This window comes from Nycticebus coucang, chromosome 7 (genome assembly GCF_027406575.1).
Source record: "Nycticebus coucang isolate mNycCou1 chromosome 7, mNycCou1.pri, whole genome shotgun sequence".
NCBI lineage: Eukaryota > Metazoa > Chordata > Mammalia > Primates > Lorisidae > Nycticebus > Nycticebus coucang.
The window spans coordinates 86,728,414-86,751,475 of record NC_069786.1 but is presented as its reverse complement, the minus strand read 5'-3'; the positions used below and the strand labels follow the sequence as shown (position 1 = coordinate 86,751,475).

The window sequence follows — 23,062 nt, the reverse complement described above, 5'->3', positions numbered from 1 at the left end:
GACAGAGATAGTATAACGATTACTTAAAATTTAGTGTAACAGGAGGACCTTTTACCTATTTCCAGAGTTTAACTAATACCAATCAGATAGGAGCTACAACTTAGGAAGAACTTACTACCTGTTACATAGTATTGTTTATTTTTCAACCAAAGAAACACAGGTCAAGGAACTAAGATTTACACCCAATTTTTTAGGCTACAAACCCCTCACTCTTTTTACTTTGCCAACATTTTTCTCTAGAGTCAAAAACCGCAGTTAATTCAGAATTCTAGACCCTAACTGGGAATTCTGAAAAGCAAAAAATACAACTGACAAATGTATTTTGCAAGCACGATTATTCTCTGTGGCCATATGATGCTATGTAATCTCCAATACCCTAAGGCTATTAGAGAATTCAGAAAATAGACTTTACAAGCAGGGCAAGGAGTAAAATTGGGTCTCCAAATCTAAGAAATTACACTAGAATAGTAAAGTCCTAAAAGATTGAGTGCTATGCCATCATCCTAAAATCAGAATATTTTTGAGAATGCAAGTCTTGGTAACAAATTCAATCTTACTATGCAGATCCTTATTGCCGGGAGCCAAAACATATCACAAAAATGCCCCTTGCTATCTTGATTTTACAAGCAAACTATTCTCAGGAATTCAACTGTAAACAGCAACAGTACTTTCCGCTTGCATATCTCCTCAAAAATGCACCCCCCGCCTTAGGGTCCTTCTCCTAGTAATTTTCCAGAAACTAGCCCCCTCCCTGCCCTGTTAGGAATAGCCCTTAGTTACTTCCTCGTTTGTGTGCTTATAAGCCCAGCTGAAAAATAAACTCTTCGGAGCTTGATCAGACTCTTGACTTGCTCTCATTCTTTCGTGTCTCTTGTCCCCTCATTTGACTGACCCCTTTGTTTCCCAGGTCCCCGTTGAATTCCCCGTGGGCCGGGGCACCTTATACCTAAGTATTTCTAAATTCCCAGTAATCTTTATTAATATTCAGATAGATTTGTAATCATTATTCACAAAATATACAGCAAACTGGAAGAACTAAAAAAAAAAAAAAAATAAAGTATTCCTCCATACTACATTTCAGGTGTTTACTATCTATTGCTTTGAAAGTGACCTGATTAGAAAAAGGACATAGAGTATATTACATTAGGTTTAGTGGCTGGAGGTCAGATGTGGTAGCTTACACCTATAATCTCAGTGCTCTGGGTGCCCAAGGAAAGAGGATTGTTTATGGCTAGAAGTTTGAGACTAGCCTGGGAAACATAGCAAGACTTGGCCTTTAAAAAAAAAAAAAGAAAAGAAAAAGAAGAAAAGTTAGGTGGCTGGAGGAGATGGCTTATGCTCGTAGTCTGAGCACTTTAGCTACCTATGGCAGAAGGATTACTTGAGGCCAGGAGTTAAGAGACCAACCTGGACAACAGAGCAAGCCCCCATAACAAACAACCCACCCAGGTGGGCTTGGCGGCACCTGTAGTCCCAGCTATTTGAGAGGCTGAGGCAGAAAGACTGCTTGAGCCCAGGAGCTGGAAGTTACAATGAGCTATGATTGCACCACTGCGCTCTTACCTGAGTGACAGAGGCATGCTTCTTAAAAAAAATAAATAAATAGGGTGGCGCCTGTGGCTCAACGGAGTAGGGCGCCAGCCTCGTATGCTGAGGTGGCAGGTTCATTCAAACCCAACCCTGGCCAAAAAAACTACAATAAATAAATAAAATAAAGAAAAGAAAAAGAGAAAATGTTTAGCCTGAAGTTGTCTCCTTACATATTTAAATTTGGCTTAAAGTGAACTGTAACCTACTCTTGTACCAATTACTAATTTGGCTTAAAGTGAACTGTAACCTACTCTTGTACCAATCACAGGCAGTCAACTGTTCAAACCATAAGGCAAAGACCTACAACTGATGCAGCTACTTCAGTAACTCCTTTCTGTTTTCTGTATGTCGGTTTCCTTTTTTGTCCATAAGTACTATAGGACCAGGTGATAGTCATAGTTACTTTAAATCTATTTTGGTTCTAGGGGCTGCCCAATTTATGAATCAGTCTTCACTCAATTAAATGATTAAATTTAATTTGCCTGAAGTTTCTTTTTCTTTTTTTTGCAGTTTTTGGCCAGGGCTGGGTTTGAACCTGTCACCTCTGGCATATGGGGCTGGTGTCCTACTCCACTGAGCCACAGGCATGGCCCACTTTTTTCCTTTTTTTTTAAGATAGAGTCTAGCTGTGTCACCTAGGTGGGAGACCAGTGGCGTCATTAATAGTGCACTACAACCTCAAGTGATCTGCTTCAGCCTCTTGAGTACCTGGAACTACAGGCATATGTCACAACATCCAGCTAATTTTTCTATTTTTTGTAGAGAATGGGATCTCACTATGTTTCCCAGACTGGTCTCAAGCTCCTGGCCTCAAATGACCCTCCCACCTTGGCCTCCCTAATTGCTGGGGTTATAGGGATAAGCTACTGCACCAGTCTCATCTAAAAGTCCTTCTTTCAATAAGTATGTGAAATAGGGTTGGTGCCCATAGCTCAATGGTTAGGGCGCCAGCCACATGCACGGGGCTGGTGGGTTCGAATGATGTACCAGGGGTCCTCAAACTTTTTAAACAGGGGGCCAGTTCACTGTCACTCAGACCGTGGGAGGGCCGGACTACAGTTTAAAAAAAAAAACTATGAACAAATTCCTATGCACACTGCACCTATCTTATTTTGAAGTAAACAAACAAAACGGGAACAAATACAATCACACCGCCTCATGTGGCCCGCGAACCATAGTTTGAGACCCCTGGTAGACGATATGAAATTAGCATTACTTCAGGAAACACAGGATATAAAGTCACCATAAGTGTTTGTTTTTTTAATATTTTAATTTCATTTCACATGATAACATATAAATACTTTGGCTAAATTAAAATTTTGGGATAAATTCATTCTGAGTTTGTTCAATAAATACTTACTGAGAATCTACTTTGTACCAGATTGCATGCTAAAAGCTGGGAATATAAAAATAAAAGAAGGTACTAGCTCTTAAGGAGCTAAAAGGAAAACAAGACATTAAAATGATTTAATCATTATAATGATTTCATAATTATAATACATTATGAAAACTACTATGTCTATTACAAAACAGTGGAAGTATCATAGAAGAAATTTAAGTTTGCTACACAGAGAAGCTGCATGTGTGTTTAAGACCTGAAAGGAGTCTGCCTCTCAGATAAATCACGGAAGCACATCCTTAACAAATATCAACAGCATTTGCCAAAGCATGAACATATAAAAAGTGTGTCTTGCTGGAAATGAAGTTAGGAGCAAAATCAATGATGACCTAGCCCATCATGCAAAGGAGTTTATAGTATCTCTTGCAAGCAATGCCCAGTCACTGTAGAAGTCTAATTAGGAAAATTTTATGATCAGATATGGATGTTCGAGATCTTTGGCAAAAATGACTTACTAAGAATTGAACCTAGAGCAATATGGATTTTAGAAACTATGATCATACTCATCCAAATCAGAGTTTTTTACCTTTCACTGATGACATGCAAATTAGATACTCTTTTCACCAAATATAGGTAACCTAAGGATTGTGCATAATTCCTGGTACACTAGCTATAATGCTACTGCTTTCTCTTACATTTGCAAAAGTTCAGTGGAATGCAAGTCAGTGAAAGGGACTGACTTGTTTCATTTTCTTTATTTTTTATTTTAGAGACAGGGTCTTGATATGTTGCTTCAGCTGGACTGAACTCCTGGGCTCATGTGATCCTCCCGCCTCAGTCTCCCAAAAAGCTAGGACTACAGAGGTAGCCACCATGTCCAGCTTAGTTTTTTTGTTTTTTGTTAAAGATAAACCACTTGCAAACTTTGGTATTTTGTTCATATTAAGTGGCTGAGAATCACTGGGCTAGATAAAAGAACCAGTATGTTCTTTTATTAAACAAACTAAAGGATATGAAATAGACTTCATTTGACTTGGTGACCTTCTGCATGTGAACAGAAAGCCATGAAGAATCATAAATACCTCCTGGGTTTCTGACCTTAGAAGTGAAAGGGAGTAGTAGCACTCACCAAGATAGAAAACTCAGAACAGCAGGTTTGGTGGAAGGAAGGTGGTAAGTTCAGCTTGTTCAGTTTTGAGTCCTTAGTACAATACCAGACACCCAGTAGAGCTCACTGAACATTTATTTGTTAAAGGAATGAGCAAACAAATACATTTGTCTAGGAAAAAAACCTCTGTGGAGTTAAAAACTAGCTCTTTGTTTTTAAAGATTAAGACTACTGGGTGTCAGACCACTACACATGTTAAAAATTAGTCTTCTTATTGTACCCTCAATGAACCCCCAACAATAAACAAACAAACAAAAAAAATTAGTCTTCATCCACTGCTTTACTTTAAGAAATGCAAAGTAATCTTTTCTTTTCTTCCTTTCCTTTTAATATAACAGTTTTTAACTGGGTTGGGGTAGGGAAAATATAATAATGTAACAGTTTTATTGAAGTATAATTCATACGCTATACAATTTACCCATTTTAAGTTTACAATTCAATGGTTTTGGTGTTTTTAAAGAGCTGTGCAACCACCAGCATAATCATCTAATTTCAGAACAACTTTATCACTCTAAAAAGAAATCCCATATCTATCAGTAGTAGGAACTTCATTTCCTTGCAAATCCTAATTTACTTTCTGTCTCTATAAAATTTGCTGACTTTGGGTGTTTTACCTAAATGAAATCATAAAACACACAGCCTTTTGTGACTTGCTTCTTTTACTTAGCCTTGTATTTTCAAGGTTTATTCTTATTATATACCAGTACTTCATTCCTTTTAACCTTTTTATTTATTTATTTTTGAGACATGGTCTTGCTCTGTTGCCTAGGGTAGAGTGCAGTGGCGTCATCACTGCAACCTCCAAGCTCCTGGGCTCAAGCAATCCCCCTACTCAGCCTCCCAAGTAACTGGGGACTACAGGTGTATACCACCATGCCTGGCTGATTTTTGCCCTCTGCCCCCCCCCCTGCACCTTTTTTTTTGTAGAGACAGGCTCTCACTATGATGCTTAGGCTAGTCTTGAACTCCTGGCTTTAAGCAATCCTGTCTTGGCCTCCCAAAGTGTTGGGATTACAGGAGTCAGCCACTGTGACTGCTCCTCACTCCTTTTAAATGGCTGAATAATATCCCATTGTATATACATATTTGAATTATCCATTCATCAGTTGATGGACATCATTGTTTCCACATTTTGGCTATTATGAATGGTTCTGCTATAAACAATCACATATAAATTTTTATATAGACATTAACTTTTCATTTCTATTGGGTATATACCTAGGAGTAGAATTGCTGGGTCACACAGCAACTCTATGTTTAATAATTTTTTTTGAGGAATGCCCTGACTATGTGTGCCCATACACTTAAGCTTCTAAAAAGGCAAAGACGTGCTGGCTTCTGTTATTATAAACATTGTTTTAAGCTAGCCAGTAGTGGTCAAGTATGGTGACTCACTCCTGAAATCCTACCACGCTGGGAGGCCGAGGTGGGTGGATCACCTGAGCTCAGGAGTTCAAGACCAGCCTGAGCAAAGCAAGACCCATCTCTACTAAAAACAGAAAAGCAAGCCCGGCATTGGGACATGTGCCTGTCCCTACTTGGGAGGCCGAGACAAGAGGATCCCTTGAGTCCAGGAGTTTCAGGTTGCTGTGAGTGATAACACCAAAGCACTCAACCCCAGGGTGACTGAGACTCTGTCTCCAAAAAAAAAAAAAAAAAAGCTAGCTAGTAACTAGTGATTTAAGAAATAATATTCAAAATGAACAGAAAGTAGATAAGGTTCTAAAAAATCTACAACTATATGGCAATAAATGTCATACTTTCTTTCAGAAGTATTTTTCATACTTTCCATCAGAAGTTCCTTATAACAAGGAACAGTTGAGCAACAAAAATTGATAAATTTTATCTCTTTAAAGCAATGCTAGCTCTGATACTGACATATATTTAAAATAAAACAATCAAAAATATTCAAAAAACTGTTTTAAAATTCCTGCACTGAATATAGCTATAAAGCCTGTTATACTACTAATGTAAACATCATATTATTTATTTTAGTTTGTATTAGAGTGCTGCCTTAGTTACAGACATAAATCTTAGTTGCTGATTAATGCAAGGATGCTATTTCACTGCCTGACCTGCTGAATAGTTAGTATACAGAACTGTAAAAAGATCACTTCAGGAAATGGGTTCTAGAAAACCTGTGAAACATGAGAACTATGCAATGTGATTTTATTTCAAAGTAAACACAGCTAGGAGACTGGGAGCATTATTTCACACTAGGCAATTATTGCATCAGATCCAGGGGGCTAACTTAAGAGCATTTTCTAAACTAGTTACACTCAGCTAGCAATAAATGATGAAGAGGTCTGCCAACAAGTAAAATCTTCACCATTAAGCAATTAAGATTCATTTTCAAAACAAGACCCACCATTAAAGAACTATAAAATGTGATAAATAAAATGGGAATCCAGGAGAAACTGAATTTTTAATTACATTTTCTTTAGAAGATAGTTCTTAGTTTGATTTTTCTAACATTATTATTTATGAAATTAATCATTTCATTAATTCTATATTATTTTCAGAACAGGTTTTCTTTTTACTTCTTGAAGTTTTTCATAAATCTTGCCCTTAGGCCAAAAGCTTAACATGTGCTAAAAATACACACAAACCTCCATATGTTTTCTATCTAGGTCACACAAAGTTGGAGCATCTAGATGTGCCAAGAATCTGACTCTAGTCAGTATGATGACAGTGCAAAAACACCTCGATCAAAAATATATTATTACATGCACGCCATCTTAGGATTGATTGAAGTTAGCCAAACGTATCTTTCCCCTATACCTTGCTTATTGACACATACTATTTGAAGAAAATGAAGTTAGATGAGAATCCTCTATATTTAATTTGCAAACCTCAATTGTAAAGGCAATTTGCGGTACAGAAAAGTAGGTTGCATAAAGATGATGTACAAATAATTGAAAAATGCAATGCTAAGACTACTTGAGCAAAGTTAACCTCTAGGACAGTGGTTCTCAACCTTCCTAATGCCGCAACCCTTTAATACAGTTCCTCGTGTTGTGGTGACCCCCAACCATAAAATTATTTTCATTGCTACTTTGTAACTGTAATTTTGCTACTGTTATGAATCGTAATGTAAATATCTGATATGCAGGATGTATTTTCTTTTTTTTTTGTACCACCCTCGGTAGAGTGCCATGATGTCACAGGACTCACAGCAACCTCCAGCTCTTGGGCTTTTGCGATTCTCCTGCCTCAGCCTGCCGAGCAGCTGGGACTACAGGCGCCCAGCACAACACCTGGCTATTTTTTGGTTGCAGTTCAGCCGGGGCTGGATTTTCACTGGTCGCAACCCACAGGTTGAGAATTGCTGCTCTAGAATATAAAATAGAGTATATATTATTACCTTAGAATACAACCAAACTTCTCTTGAAAATTATAAACATGTACTAACTTCACAATTTCTTTTTTTTTTTTTTACTTCACAATTTCTTGAAAGTCAGAAGGTTTAACTACTTCCAACACCTTCTTAAAGTTAATACAATTAGATCTCCATCTACTGCTAACGATTCCTGGGTATGCATTTGTGCTGAATCTGATTCAGAGAAGGGCAGGAGCACAAACACAATATTAAAAAGGGCAATTTTGTTCCCACACTGGCAATATGGCAACTTTAGCTGTAGCAGCTTACCAGTAAGACACTGCTAATTTAGCATAAAATTACAAATTATTCCATCACAATATCAATACAATTGTTAAAAGAACAATACCACATTATACTAACATAGTAACATGATTTGATCATTGCTAACCAGGTTCAGACTTTCAAAAATGATTCTATGTTGGTAAAATTTATTTAGCACAAATCAAGCTCTAAAATCTTTTATATTTACTATTACTCTACTTAAATATTTTTTATTTTATTCTTGTTTTTGACTTGTTTTATTTTTTTACATAAACGTGTTTATTAGGTTTCCACTTTTTGCCTTCACAAAATTAAAAAGGCTTAAAATTTAAGAACAATACAATGTTTAAGATAAGGACTAGAAACAAAAATATATTCTTATATTCTCTTTTTGCAACAGAACAAGCATATAATTATTTTTCCTGAAGGTTACAAAGAAATTAGTAACAGACATTTTGCCTAAGGAAGGGGTGGTTTACAGAAGCTTAGGCAGATGAGAGACATAGATGAAAGTAACTTTTCTATTCTACCTTTTCATACTTACTGGTTTGGAGTAAAGGTAGGATCTACCAAAAAATTAAATAATAAAAATGTTAAGGTATACAGTTAATCTCTGTGTAACCAACTTTTCTGTCTTGCTCTGTCACTCAGGGTAGGGTGCAGCGGTGTCATCATAGCTCACTGTAACCTCAAACTTCTGGGATCAAGCATTCCTCCTGTCTCAGCCTCCCAAGCAGCTGGGCATACAGGTGTAGGCCACTACACCTGGCTAATATTTCTATTTTTTGTAAGATGGGATCTTGTTCTTGTTCTGGCTGCTCTGAAACTTCTAGGCTGAAATGATCTTCCCACCTCAGCCTCTCAGAGTGCTAGGATTACAGACCCGAGACAGCGCACAGGCCTTTTGCATGACTTTCCAACGGAGAGTATAGAGATACTTTTCAGTCTTTAAAAACAATAAAGATTGGCTCAGCGCCTGTGGCTCAAGTGCCTAGGGCGCCAGCCATATACACCTGAGCTGGCAGGTTCATATCCAGCCCCGGCGCACCAGACAACAATGACAGCTGCAACCAAAAAAGAAATAGCCAGGTGTTGTGGCAGGCACTTGTGGTCCCAGCTCCTTGGGAGGCGGAGGCAGGAGACTCGCTTGAGCCCAGGAGTTGGGGGTTGCTGTGAGCTGTGATGCCATGGCACCTACCCAGGGTGACAGCTTGAGGATCTGTCTCAAAAAAAAAAAAAAAAAAAAAAAAAACAATAAAGATTACTTCCAATTGATAATAAAATTCTGTTATCTATATCAGAAATGTTTCTCTTATTTAAACCCTCTTCTCCATGCCCCATGCAAATGCCCAGACAACCTAATCAGCTTCTACAGTTTTATACAAAGACCAAATATAATTTGGCCCATCCTCCAACTGTCATGAGAATTATTTTGTTAGTCTCCTACTGCACTCATCTGATTTAGCAGGAAATCCACTTTCTCAAGTAAAGTAGGCAAGGTCCTTCAGAACATGGCCTCAGGCAACCTTTCCAGCCTCCTCCCTCCTCCCAGACCAGCTTTCTCGGACATCTGATAACTTCTTGACTTTGCATGTACTGTTCTCCCTGCTTTAAATGCCTTTGCCCACTTAGTCTTTCTCAAGAATCAGTTTTAAGGCCAATTTCTTTTTAATCTAACCAGATATTAATAATATTCACATCAACAACAATTAACTTTTATTGAGCACTTATGTAGCAGGCAATGCTACGCTAAGAATGTTTTTTCTCACTTAAAACACCTCACTGTGTAAAGTAGGTACTATTATTCCATTTTAAAGATGAAGAAACTGAGGCCTAAACAGAATTTGAGCTATGCTTGTCTAACTCTAGACTCTATTTTCTTGATGTGCAGTTAAGGATGAAAGGAAAATTATGGCAGTCCCTGGAAGTCCTATAGTAATAATTCTTTGAAAATTTAAAATATTGAAGAAACACTTTCTAACTACAGCAAAAAGGAAAAAATTGATCTAATGTTAATTCCTACCACATTTAACTTCACAGAAAGTTATTTGCAAATCAAGCTGCTATTGGTTTATAATACAGTATTTGATTACAGCCTTTGTTCTCACGTAATAGAACATTTTATCTATTACATTTTATTTTTCATAAGGCCTTTCTTTCCTGGACTTGCTCTTACTTCTTCATGACTCACTCAAAATGAAGATACCCCTCAGTCTCTTCTGCACTCCAACTCTGTCCTCACCATGGTTCCTGAGGTGTTCTCCTTCAGATGAAGACTGAACCTGCACTCCTGTCATCTGGCTCCCTGGTGCTCATTTCCCTGATGGCATTTCCTTTCCCATACTTCCTGTTTGGTATTTCCTCTCTTATACTTCCTTTTTTGTTCAGGCAAACATCCCAACAATTTGGTTCTTTATTCTTCTTTTTTTTTGTAGAGACAGAGTCTCACCTTATCACCCTCAGTAGAGTGCCGTGGTGTCACACAGCTCACAGCAACCTCCAAATCCTTGGGCTTACGCGATTCTCTTGTCTCAGCCTCCCGAGCAGCTGGGACTACAGGCGCCTGCCACAACGCCCGGCTATTTTTTTGTTGCAGTTTGGCCGGGGCTGGGTTTGAACCCGCCACCCTCGGCATATGGGGGCTGGCACCCTTCCCGCTGAGCCACAGGTGCCGCCCTGTTCTTTATTCTTCTTACTTCTGCTCCCTACCTTTTTTTAAACAAGCTACAAATTTTAAGGCTGACAAATAATACCCCCACCTAAAATTGATTAGCTTTTCTCTTTAAACTGACTAGTTAACAACTCTCTATTGGTGTGGCAACAATTTTACTTTAAAAGTTTTGCGTCTAGAAGCCTTTTTTTTTTTTTTGAATGAAATCAAAATTATGTCAGTGTAATTCATAAAGGTAGCTATGTATTAAAGGAGAAAGACAGAGGCACACATTCAGAGATTTTAAAAAGGATTACCACTTTCCTAGTACACCAGGTATCTTCAAACCTTTTCGTTCCTTAGCAGGCCATTAGTAAACAAGTACGATTGATACTTATACTTGTGCTTTCCATGCCCAATGTGTTTATTCAGGCCCTTACAGCCCAGAATTTTTTAACAGCTTTCTTCTTTTTTTTTTCTTTTCTTTCTTTTTTTTTTTTGAGACAAGAGTCTCACTATGTTGCCCTTGGTAGAGTGCTGTTGCATCACAGCTCACAGCAACCTCCAGCTCTTGGACTTAGGTGATTCTTTTGCCTCAGCCTCCCAAGTAGCTGGGATTACAGGTGCCCGCCACAACACCCAGATATTTGTTGCTGTTGTTGCAGTTTGGCCGGGGTCGAGTTTGAACCTGCCACCCTCGGCATATGGGGCCGGCGCCCTACTCACTAAGCCACAGGCGCCACCCTTTAACAGCTTTCTAACTTCTCCCTGCATACTACTGCCAGACTAATTGCCAGAAGAAGCATCTTGAAGAGTTATCTGGAACCTTGCAGGTCACTTGCCTATTCAAAAGGTTTTAATGCTTTCTGATTTAAAAAAGAAATTCAGTCTAGCATTTAAGATCCTTTATAACTACCCTCAAATTATCTTTCTGGACTTGTCTTCCTCTCTTCTCTTATATAAAATACGAACTCCTCTAAATCAATTTACTCATTGCCTCTAACGTGCTCTCTACTTTTCCCTCTGTCTTTTATGTTTATACAATTTCTCTACCTAAAACAATTTGGGGGTGGGGGTGGGGGTAGAGTGCAGTGGTGTCACAGAAACCTTAAATTACAGGGCTCAAGCCATCTTCCTGCCTCAGCCTCCTGAGTAGCTAGGACTACAAGCATGTGCCCTTACGCCTAGCTAGTTTTTCTATTTTTAGTAGTAGAGATGAGGTCTTGCTCTTGCTTAGACTGGACAACTCTGATTCCTTTATCCACATTACCAAATTCTACTGTAACAGAATCCCATTACCCACCCACCTGGTCATCCTAGATGAGATCATGTTTATAGGCTGTTCCTGCTCCATTGAATTAATAACACCCATCTGCCAAATAGCCAAATTTAGCCCCCCTCCTTGTGACTTTCTAGGATTCTCTCAACCAAAAGAGAAGGGAAATGTCTTGAGTATGGAAACTGATCCTTGCTGCTTTGCCATCTTTCTGTGTTAGTCACAAGTACAGTAAAAAGTAGTTATCAGTCCAGATATATTTTGAAGGCAGACCTACAGAATTTACTCTTGAATCAGATTTATTATTATTATTGTTATTGTTGTTGTTTTGGAGTCAGAATCTCACTCTGTTGCCCCAGGCTAGAGTGCCTGGTCAGAGCTCACAGCAAACTCAAACTCCTGGGCTCACACAATCCTCCTGACTCAGAACAGAACATGAAAAAACTAGTCGCCAAAAATAACCCTAACGCTTCTGGTTTGCCAACAGGAAAAACCGATTTTTTTTATACAGGTGGGGGAGGATATGGAAAGAACAGTCTGGGAAGGAAGATATGAACCTTAGTTAATGACATGTTAATTGTAAGAAGCCTATTAATAGATAGCCAAAGAGAGACAATGGGGTGGTACCTGGATCCATGAGTCTGGAGTTCAGGGAAAAATCACAGAATGGAGATATAAATTTAGGAGTTCCCAATGTATAATTGGTATCTAATGTCATGACACTGAATGAGCACACCTAGAAAATGAATAAAAATACGGAAAAGAGAGTAAGTTTCATGACCAAGCCCTGGGACACTGTTTAGAAGTAAGAGAAATAAGATAGAACTAGGAGACTCATAGCAAATGCCTAGGAAGACAGAAAGAAAAGCAAGAGAGTGTTTTGACCAAGAAGCCAAGTGAAAAAATGTTTCGAAGATGGGGACATCAACTATGCCAAATGCTAAGATATGAACTGGGAAACAGTCACTGGATTTAGCAATTTGGAGGTCAAAAGTGACCTTGATAAGGAGAATTTTTGGTGGAGCAGTAGGGAGTAAAAGCCAGACTGGAACGGGTTCAAGAGAGAATGAATGGAGAGAGAAAGCTGCTCCGAAGTGGAGGAACATGTACAGTACCAGAAGGGATGAAGGGACAACTGACCATATGGGTACGACTGCAGCCAGGTGGGTAGCTTGTGGAAGTTCTTAATGTTGTCACTACAACTGAAAGCAAGATCATCAGGGAAGAGGTAACATGAGTGAGAAGGTACTGGATGTCTGAGAACAGACAAGAAGAGTCATCTGGAACCTTGCGATTCAACGTGAGTTCCAAGGACCAGCCGTTGAGTCTCCTGAAGCCTTGTTGGAAATGCGAAACCTCAGGTTCTCCCTGACCTACTGAATCAAAATCAGGATTTTTAACAAGATCCCCAGGTGATCTGTACATTAAAGTCTGTTCAAAGCACTGATTTAGGAGACCATCAGAGAAAATGAACTAGAGAACAGTATAGCTACCCAGAGCACAAAGATCAGTGATCATTAATTTAAATTGGTGCTAAGCAGCATGGTGTATGTTTTCATGCACTGTGTTCAGTGGCACTGGTTTGGGGACTGAGAAAATGAAGAGTTGGTTTAAGCAGAATTTGGTTAGTCAGATAAGGACAGTTAAGTGAGAAAGGAGCAAGAGGACTGAGAGTCCCAAGGAAAGGATGATAATGATGGATCATGGAATTTAAGCAGAGCACGGAAAGAACTAAGGACATCAGGAGACAAGAAACAGTTAAAAGGCAATGAACACAGTGCACTGAAGGTCCAACAGAGTCTGAGCACTATTGAAGTGAGAGATAGGAGGTGATGTTTAGAGATGGAATACGTGACATGAAAATATTGAGTACATGTAAATGTGGCAAAGACAAGGTCCATGGGATAGCCACGGGAATAAAAGGCATAGGTGGGGAGGAGAATAAATCACTGCAGAGAGGAGGTAAAAGATTTGAGATACTAGGAAAGGCTATCCATGTAGATACTGAAATCACTGAATCAACAGTGATCTAGGAATCTAAAGACTTGAGATTCAATGATCTAGGAATCTAAAGACTTGAGATTCAGAGCTGAGTCTTTAGAGAAGGAAAAAAAATGGTCTGGAAATAGCAATGAGACACAGAGATGGGAGGAACAGACAATAGAAATCAGTCCCCACCAGAAAGAAACTAAGGAACAGAGGGTGGAATGGTTTGGATGTTTGGTATCTCCAAATCTCATGCTGAAATTTGATCCCCGGTGTTGGAGGTGAGGCCTGGTAGAAGGTTAATAAGAGTCTTAGGGATGGATCCCTCATCTCACTTAACATGCCCTCCCTGCAATAAGCAGTTCTCCCTTCACAGTTCATGGAGAGCTGGTTGTTTAAAGGACCCTGGCACCACTTTCTCTCTCTTTTGTGCCAGGCTTGTTCCCTCTTTGTCTCAGCCTTGATTGGAAGCTCCCTGAAACTGCACCAGAAGCAGATGCTGGCATGATGCTTCATGAACAGTCTGCAGAACCATGCTAAACAAACCTCTTTTCTTTATAATTTTCTTATAAATTACTCACTCTCAGGTGTTTCCTTTATAGCAATGAAAAATGGATTAACACACAGGTCATCAGGGAACTAGATTGTAGTTAAGAGCAAGGTGATCAAAAGGAAGGCTAAGAACATGGGAGATTTGACTAATGACTCACCATCTAACCAAGACATAGAGGTGTTTTGGGAGATGAGGATATGATGTGAAAAACAGAAACAGCAATGATTTGTGTAATAGTCCAGGTTGATAAGACATGATTTGAGAGCCCCAGTTTTGGATTGCCTAATATAAACCGGAAAAAAACATAATGAGATGAGTCCTGATGGCCCCAAAGCAATTATGAGATTCTGGCTTTTAAGAGAAATCTAGAGAGGTTTTGCCATGATAATGGATTTCCGGGAATCCCAGATGACTGATACATTCAGAAGAAAGAGCCATGTTGGACAAATGGGTAGTCTCATTAAGGGAAAGGCTCCCTATTGATCCCTGTTAATGGAAATCTACAAAGAGGTGGTCTTACACCCACTACTCTGGACTCTCATCTAATCCCTACTAATGAAAGCCTAGGAAGAAATCCTACTTTTTGTCCAAACCAGATAATTTCTCTCACTCAGAAGAATTTTTCTCAAAGATTCTGTTGTGCCTCTCCTGTCTCACCATCTGATAGCTAGTACAGAAGTGAATCCCAATTGTGAAAAAGGTTTTTTATTCCTGTAAGTCTAGGCCTTAGTCAAATCAAGGGTGTGACTAAATTCTCTCAAACATTTCACGGCAGCTAAAAATGATGTGTTTTTTTTTTTGTTTTGTTTTGAGACAAGGTTTTGTGCAAGATCTGGGCAAGATACATTGGCATCCTCATAGCTCACTGCAACTTCAAACTGCTGGGTTCAAGCAATTCTCCTGCCGCAGCCTCTGGAGTAGCTGGGACTACAAGCATATGCCACCATGCCCAGCTAATTTTTCTACTTTTTGTAGAAACCAGGTCTCACTCTTGCTTAGACTGTTCTCAAACTCCTGGCCTCAAGCAATCCTCCTACCTCAGCCTCCCAAAGTACTGGGATTACAGGCTTGAGCCACAGTGCCCAGCCTGAAGTGGTATTTTATTTGTTCAGAGCAAGAAAGAACTCATGATAGGGTTAAAACCTATCTAAACATGCTAATATGTATCTGAGCATCAGCTGCATCTCAGCCAAGCCACTTGTTAAACAAACACTCACCTACCTAGATCATCACATATCCAGCCTATCCATTTTAGAATGAAATAATCTTTTCCTCCTCTCAATTTCCACAAATGTGGTATTTATGGACATGATTTGACAACCACATTTTCACTATTCTTTTCATCTATTTAAATGTTCATAACTTTCACATCCTATCTCGTCACTCATACTGTAACATCCTTCAGAGTGTAAGCCCTCATTTATTCTTCCCAAGTACTATTCAAAGCTCTGTATCTAGAAGATGTGAAGGGGCCATAGAGTAAGGGAGAATGAATACTACATTAAAAATTAAGAGATCTGAACTTTAGTTCATCTTCTACTATATTTAGCATTTAAGTCATTGAATAATCCATCCAAACTCTTGGGGTCACATAAAGACAAGGCAGGCAGCATTAAAAATACTATTTGCTGAAAGACTGGTACTTCCAAATGTGAAGTTCTAGGTAGCCTAATATCTTCTACTTTTTTTTCCAGAGATGCATTTGGAGCTGCTTTATAATTTACAGTAAATTGAACTGTTTACCAGGGAACTCTGTAATCAAGTTTAGAACACGCTTTTTTAATGATATTCCTTAGTATTGTGTTGACAGCCTTATTGTGAAGGGTTTAGCACACACATTGAAAAGCTGAACCTGAGCATGACTCATTAGAAGCCATACAAGCTGTTTTACTGCAGTGAACTGAACTGTTACCAGTGAACTCTACAATCAAATGTTAAAACATGCTTCTAAACGATGTTCCTATCAGTGTTTTATAGCCTTACTGCACTGACCCCTACCAGTAAAAGCCTAGAAAGAAATCTCATATACACAGGTGGAAAACTGGGGCCTATTTCTTCAGAGATGGATTGTGAGCTTCTTTATTACAGTGAATTTAAGTGTGTAGCACAGTGAACTCTGTAATCAAGTGCTTAGAACCTGCTCTCTGAGTTTTTTTACCATTGTGTCTGGTGCAAGGCATTTACATATACATAGAAGTTGAAAAGCTGAAAGAATAAAAGAATGCTTCTTTGGAGACTCATTTAGAAATGCTTTCGGATGAGGATTTGAACTGTTCACTAGTGAACTCTATAATCTAGAGAGGACTTCAGATTCTCTAGAACTTAGGTTCTCTAGTAGAACATTTTAATTTCATCATTTTATTTATAACTGAACAAAATAACTACACATATTTATGGGGTACAATGTGGTATTTCAATGCATATATATAGAATAATGATAAAATCGGGGTAATTACTCTATCCAACACTTTAAACATTTATCATTTCTTTGGGGTGACAACATTCATAATCTCCTCTAGCTACCCTGAAATATGCAATCCATTGTTTCTTGCTAGTCACCCTATTGTGTCACAGAACACAAAAACATTCTCCTTTTCTAACTGTAACTATAACACTGTTAAACACTCTACTTCTATGATGTCAACTTTTTCAGGTTCCACATATGAATGAGATCATGTGGTATGTGTTTGTCTTTCTGTTCCTGGCTTATTTCACTTAACATGTTATTCTCCAAGTTGATCCTTTTGCTGTAAGTGACAGGATTTCATTCTATTTTATGGCTGAATAGTATTCCATTGTGTGTATATGTATACATTACCTTTTTTTCTTCATTCATTCATCAGTAGATGGGCATTTGGGTTGAATATCAGTATGTCAAAGACCCATTTACAAACCATGTTTACTGTAGGGGCTTCTACAACCTATTGTTTCATTATTTGATATATAAATCATCTTAGAACTTCTAAGTGACACAAATGTGAAATCCAAATTTTATAAAAAATGAGGGCGGCGTCTGTGGCTCAGCAAGTAGGGCGCCGGCCCCACATACCGAGGGTGGCGGGTTCAAACCCGGCCCCGGCCAACTGCAAAAAACAAAAACAAAACAAACAAAAAAAAAGAGAAAGAAATGAAAATGCTCAAGATATATGTAGACATTCTGAAAATTCAAAGAATTTGAGAGTTGGAAGGGCCCTTACAGATCATTATGATCAACTTCCCTAGCCTAATTTCAAAAGGTACATTTGTGTAGGATTCCTTTTGAAAGAGAAATCTATAGTGTTGGAATAGAGAAATGTATTAGGATAAATAATGAGTATGTAAAATGTATTTGGTCAAAGGATCACAAAAAGAATAATTATGTAGTTGCATTTTAACCTAATAGAAACAAAACACCACACAGGAAACAGATAGCTCTTACAGCAGTGATTTTCAATCAGTGTACCACAAAAATTTTTAAAGATCATCCATTAAATTATTTTTGAAAGTAGTTCAAAGCATAGTAAGTATATTCCTTTTTTTAACTCTTTTTTTTTTTTTTTGATCAATATAATTTAAGTGTGCCACAGAAGTTTAACTATAGGTTCAAGTTTGCTGTGAAATGAAAAAAGGTTGAAAATTCCTGTCTCGGTGACTACCTCCGTCAAAAGTGTTTCCCTTCCATTGCCCCACCCAGGTAGTCTTTTTTAGTTGTTGTTGTTTTGTTTTTATTTTTACCCTAAAATATGTCAGAAGGAAGACATATTTTATAGGGACAAACTGTTACTTTCTTCTTTCTCAAATTAAGTTTGAAATAATCAAATAAACAAATTTAATAGTTTAAATTACTGATTGCATTTTGTACAATTACTATATTCTCCATAGTTTATACAAGCTTAAATTTAAAGTAGTACAAATTCCTGAGATAGTTGGTTTTAAAATACATAGAAAGGCTCGGTGCCTGTAGTTTAGCGGCTAGGGTGCCAGCCATACACACCAGAGCTGGCGGGTTCGAATCTGGCCCAGGCCAGCTAAAACAATGACAATTGCAACAACAAAAAAATAGTCAGGCATTGTGGTGGGAGCCTGACTCCCAGGTACTTGGGAGTCAGAGGCAAGAGAACTGCTTAAGCCTAAGAATTTGAGGTTGCTGTGAGATGTGACGCCACGGCACTCTGCCCAGGGCAACAGCTTGAGACCCTGTCTCAAAATAAATAAATAAATAAACTGGTGCGGAATACATTTACATATTCTGACTTTAACACTACCTACTTCATTTAATATTCCATGCTATGCTATGCAATGAGTGAATATTAAGGGAAAAACTGGTAAGACAGATGCAGCCCTTCCCCCATAAGAGGCGGTCAGAGGAGACGGAATATAAAAATGATATAGTGGAAGTATGTGGAAAATGTTAAAGGAATAAAGAATTACTAAGTCTTTCTGGAGGACAAGGGAAGACTTCAGAGACTCCTCTAATAGTGTGATTAAACATAAAAATCAGAAATCAGAAAATTTGACTTATATGTCTTTTATCTTTTCTATATTTCACAGAATTTAGGAGAAAAGCAAAGGAAATTAATAATTAAAAAGAAAAATTTAATAAATTTGGTTATCATTTATTTGTAAGAAGCAAAAAAACAAACAAAAAAAATCTCCAAAACCAAAAACAACTATGACTGATAATCAGCCCCAAGTTAATCTTAAAATATATCTGAAAGGATGTCCACTTTTGTTAGTTAAAAAAGAAACAAAAACAAAACCCACTCAAATTTTCTAGATTGGCACTGTGAGCCAGAATCTGGAACTAGACACTCTCTTCCATTATACCGTCTACATAACCCGGGTAGGGATTGGGGGATGGGAAGGTAACTCTTAAAACAAAGGCCCAATTGTGGCAACAGACTTTTCCTTGACATCCTATAGCAAAGCTGAAACAAACCTGAGACATTCAAAATGATTTGAGTACCAGCTCGGTGCCCATAGCTCAGTGGTTAGGGTGCCGGCCACAAACACTGAGGCTGGCAGGTTCAAACCCAGCCTGGAGCCTGCTAAACAACAATGACAACTACAACAAAAAAATAGCCAGGCGTTGTGGCAGGCGCCTGTAGTCCCAGCTACTTGGGAGGCTGAGGCAAGAGAACCACTTAAGTCCAAGAGTTTGAGGATGCTGTGAGCTGTGATGCAATGATACCAAGAGTGACATAGCTCTGTCTCAAAAAAATGATTTGAGTATGCATAAGAGGTAAAGGAAGATAAAATGAACAAAGAATATCATGAATGCAGCGGATGTAGATTATTATTGGGTATTAGATTGGATCTGTAATCCAAATCTTTAGATACCATTACAAAAGAGTACCATCCTAGAGACTCAGAAAATATGTGAAGAGAGGGAGACATCACATTCACTACCAAATCTCCACAGCCAGTGTTCTAGCTTTCTGTTCTTGGCCAAGGCTCAGCCTCTTTGCAGACTTACTGAAATCAGAGGTATTCAACCCTTCAGAGCTGGTTCATTATTCTTTCAGACCTCTGAAAATTAGAAAAACCAAAAGCATACAAAGTAACTGATCCTAATAAACCTAAACACTCAGGTGACATGGAGGAGGGAATAGGAAGGAAGAGATTCTTTAAGTCTCTCTCTTTTGTAGTAGTTAAAACCTTCTGTAAATAACATCCAATTCAGCTTTTGCAATATCATGGGCCTCTAATGATCAAGACAAAATTTGATCAAAACAATTTTTAAAACCATAAACAATATTTCAGGAAAAGGACAGTATTCACAAAAATCACCAATTATGAAGTATAGGAGTAGCCCTTATGTTTTGAACTAGTGGTCTACAAAATTATTCATGTTCATATAGTCAAGAATACTAAAATGGTTTCAGATATCACATTGAGAAAAAAATTCTAATTCTGGGAAATGGCTACTTTATAAAGGTAAATATATACAGCATGATCTCACAGGGATTCAATTATTACAACTGATGCTGAAAACTGCAGTGCTCATCTCAAGAATGGTTCTAGTAATCCCCCAAATAATATCTACTTTAAATAAACTCACTGAATCCACTTGTAAATAATTTCCCTTTGGCTGTCTCATTATTCAATATGCTTTCAAGGAACATGGTGATGAAAGAAGAAAAATACCTCTTTCTAACATAACCATACTGGCAAGAACATCAACATTATCAGTATTCAAAGAATGTCTTGGCAGGTTAAACCTTCATAAAAAGAAGGAACACTATCTAATCCAAGTTATCAAAATAGCAATAGCACTTCTCATATTATGTGCAGTATGATTGTTTGTTTCTAATGCAGAAGACAAAATAAAGGGGAAAAGACACCAATCTTGTCATGTCCAGATTTTAAGCAAAGACAAAAAATTTCTTTACAAAAGCTCATAAAGAATGATGAAGGTAGGCATGTTTAAAAGGAAAACGCTGCTAAGAGCAGGGTAGGGCTCAATGTTCAAAGAGATTTAAAACATGTCAATACTACTTTGAGGGACGAAAGCAATATATATTAACATTTTTGAGGCGTGACAGCACTATTAAGAAATTAAAAAGGAAAATAATCTGTAATCAGAGAAAAATGCTTGACGATAGCTTATTCTAATTCAGTCCATGATTTCCCTGTGTAATAATAGTTAACACCTAATTTTACTACAGACTTATGATAATCCTTCATGACTTTTACAATATAATACCTAAGCATACTCTTCAGGATCTGAACTGCATGTGCAATGATTGACCACCGAGGAACCTGTCTTTGTTCAATATGTGTACTGATAACAGTGTCCTCCAAACACAAGAAGTAGCATACTGCAGAACACTGGTTTCCACTCCCAAAAGAAAATGTCTACGGTGATAATCTTACAGTGCACAGGAAAATAATATAGACTTATCAAAAACTTAGCAGATATATATCCAACTTCCAATGAATAAGAACTCTCATATCATCTCAAATATTTCTGATATATTCATTTTCATTATGTGAGGAAATAATTTTGTTTTCATCTATTCTTTTTTACTCAAAATTTTTTCTCTTTAGTTGTATTTGCTTTTCTTTTACAAATATGCTATTCTATTTCTCTTCATATTTTACCTTTTTAATCTATTTTCCCTTTCAAATTATGTTTCTTCTGGCTGTGGTCTTTTCTTAACTTGAGGACAATTCAACTTTTTGTAACTAAATGTTCTCTGGATCAAGAGGCCATAGGTTTATTTTTATGAGTAGGATGAGCCTCCATCCATCAACATCCTGAGAAATTGCAGCATGATAGAGCTGGAAGGGATCTCGAGGTATCATTTGGTTGAGCTCTATGCCAGCAGGAACAGGTGGTTGAATGTTATCTTTTTCTTTTTTTTTTTTTTTAAATGACCAAAGATTTTGATCATAAATAGTCTACCATGGCTTGGTTTAATTAAGACTCTTCTTGATAATAAGTAAAAAGACATGGAATAGAAAGAAAACTGTATCAAAAGAATTCTGCCATCAGTACTATTATATTGTAAAATATAAAACAAGTCCTTTAATTGCTCTGAGCTTTAAGTTCCTGATACCAATAGATAATGCTGTTTACTTCACAAGGTTATTGTAAGTGCTCTCGAACCTAGGAAATAATTATACAGAGTAGTTATTAAGACAGAAGAACACAGCAGTGTGTAAAGAACCTGCACTTCACAGGCATACTAAGTTTCAAATCTCAACAATTTATTCAACAATATTCAAAGAACCGTTCAGATGACAACTGCAAAAATGATAATGATGTCTGCCGCATTTTTTGCTAGGAGGATTACAGGTTTGCTAGGAGGATTACAGCAGACTGACATGCCTAGTATTGTGTAGGCCCTCAATAAATGTTAATTCCCTCTTCCTTATCAGGCTTCCACACTACTGTGTGGTTCTGGTCTCCTTTCGTTAAATATTTCAGATGCCCAAGTGAAGTTTCATAAAAAACAGAATAATCAAAAAATAAACCTTTCTCTCCCCTAAGATTCATTAAGAAACAAAGTAAGTTCCTTCCCTTATCAGCCCTGCTTTGAAAAATGGAAAGAAATAAACCAGAGTTTACTTTAATAAACGAACTGTTCTAAAGAAGAAATGATTGGCCTAGCACCGGTCAACCACACCGAGGCTGGCAAGTTTGAGCCCAGCCCGGGGCCTGCTAAACAACAATGACAACTGCAACCGAAAAATAGCTGGGTATTGTGGCAGGTACCTGTAGTCCCAGCTACTCGTGAGGCTAAAGCAAGAGAATCGCTTGAGCCCAAGAGTTTAAGGTTGCTGTGAGCTGCGACACCACAGTACTCTGAGGGTGACATAGTGAGACTCTATAAATAAATGAATAAATAAAAATAAAGAAGTGATTAGAACACAAAGGGAAAATGTCACTAAACTGTGAACTCTTTAAAAGAAAATAACAAGTATTACTTAATTTCATATTTTCAGAATTTATCATAGCACCAGATAAAAGGAAGCACTCAATCCATTTCTTAGATGAAAAAAATCTGTCGGGAGAATAGCTGATTTTAAATATTAAGAAATGACAGGTTCAATCATATTTCATTAGGCAACAGATTAAAGATACGCTTCATATAATAAAGATAAAACTAAACAAATGAGGACTAAAGTTTTGAAAAATGACTCTTACTGTCTATGGGCTACTGCAGCAAAACATCATAAACTGGGTAGCTTACAAATAACAGAAATTTATTGCAAGTCTGCATGCTGAGATGTATAAGATCAAGGCAATAGCAGACTTGGTGTCTGGTGAGGTCCCAACTCGTGTTTCATAGATGACACCTTCTCAAAGTGTGGTGGACTTTTCACATGGTCAAAGAGGAAAGGCAGCTCTCTGGAGCCCCTGCGATCTAAT

At 37.8% G+C, this 23,062-nt stretch overlaps 1 protein-coding gene across 7 annotated transcripts in view; it reads right to left on the bottom strand.

Moving 5' to 3' along the window:
- Positions 1–23,062, bottom strand: part of PMS1 (PMS1 homolog 1, mismatch repair system component) — a 128,184-nt gene that overhangs the window by 40,422 nt on the left and 64,700 nt on the right. The window contains exon 7 of one of the 7 annotated variants that reach the window (XM_053598370.1): positions 8,646–8,959. The exons of the other annotated variants lie outside the window; for them this stretch is intronic. Within the exon in view, the coding sequence (XP_053454345.1) occupies positions 8,768–8,959 (192 nt within the window). The 3' untranslated portion in view covers positions 8,646–8,767. Of the gene's footprint in view, positions 1–8,645; positions 8,960–23,062 lie in introns of those variants that run through there. 7 annotated transcript variants of the gene reach the window in all.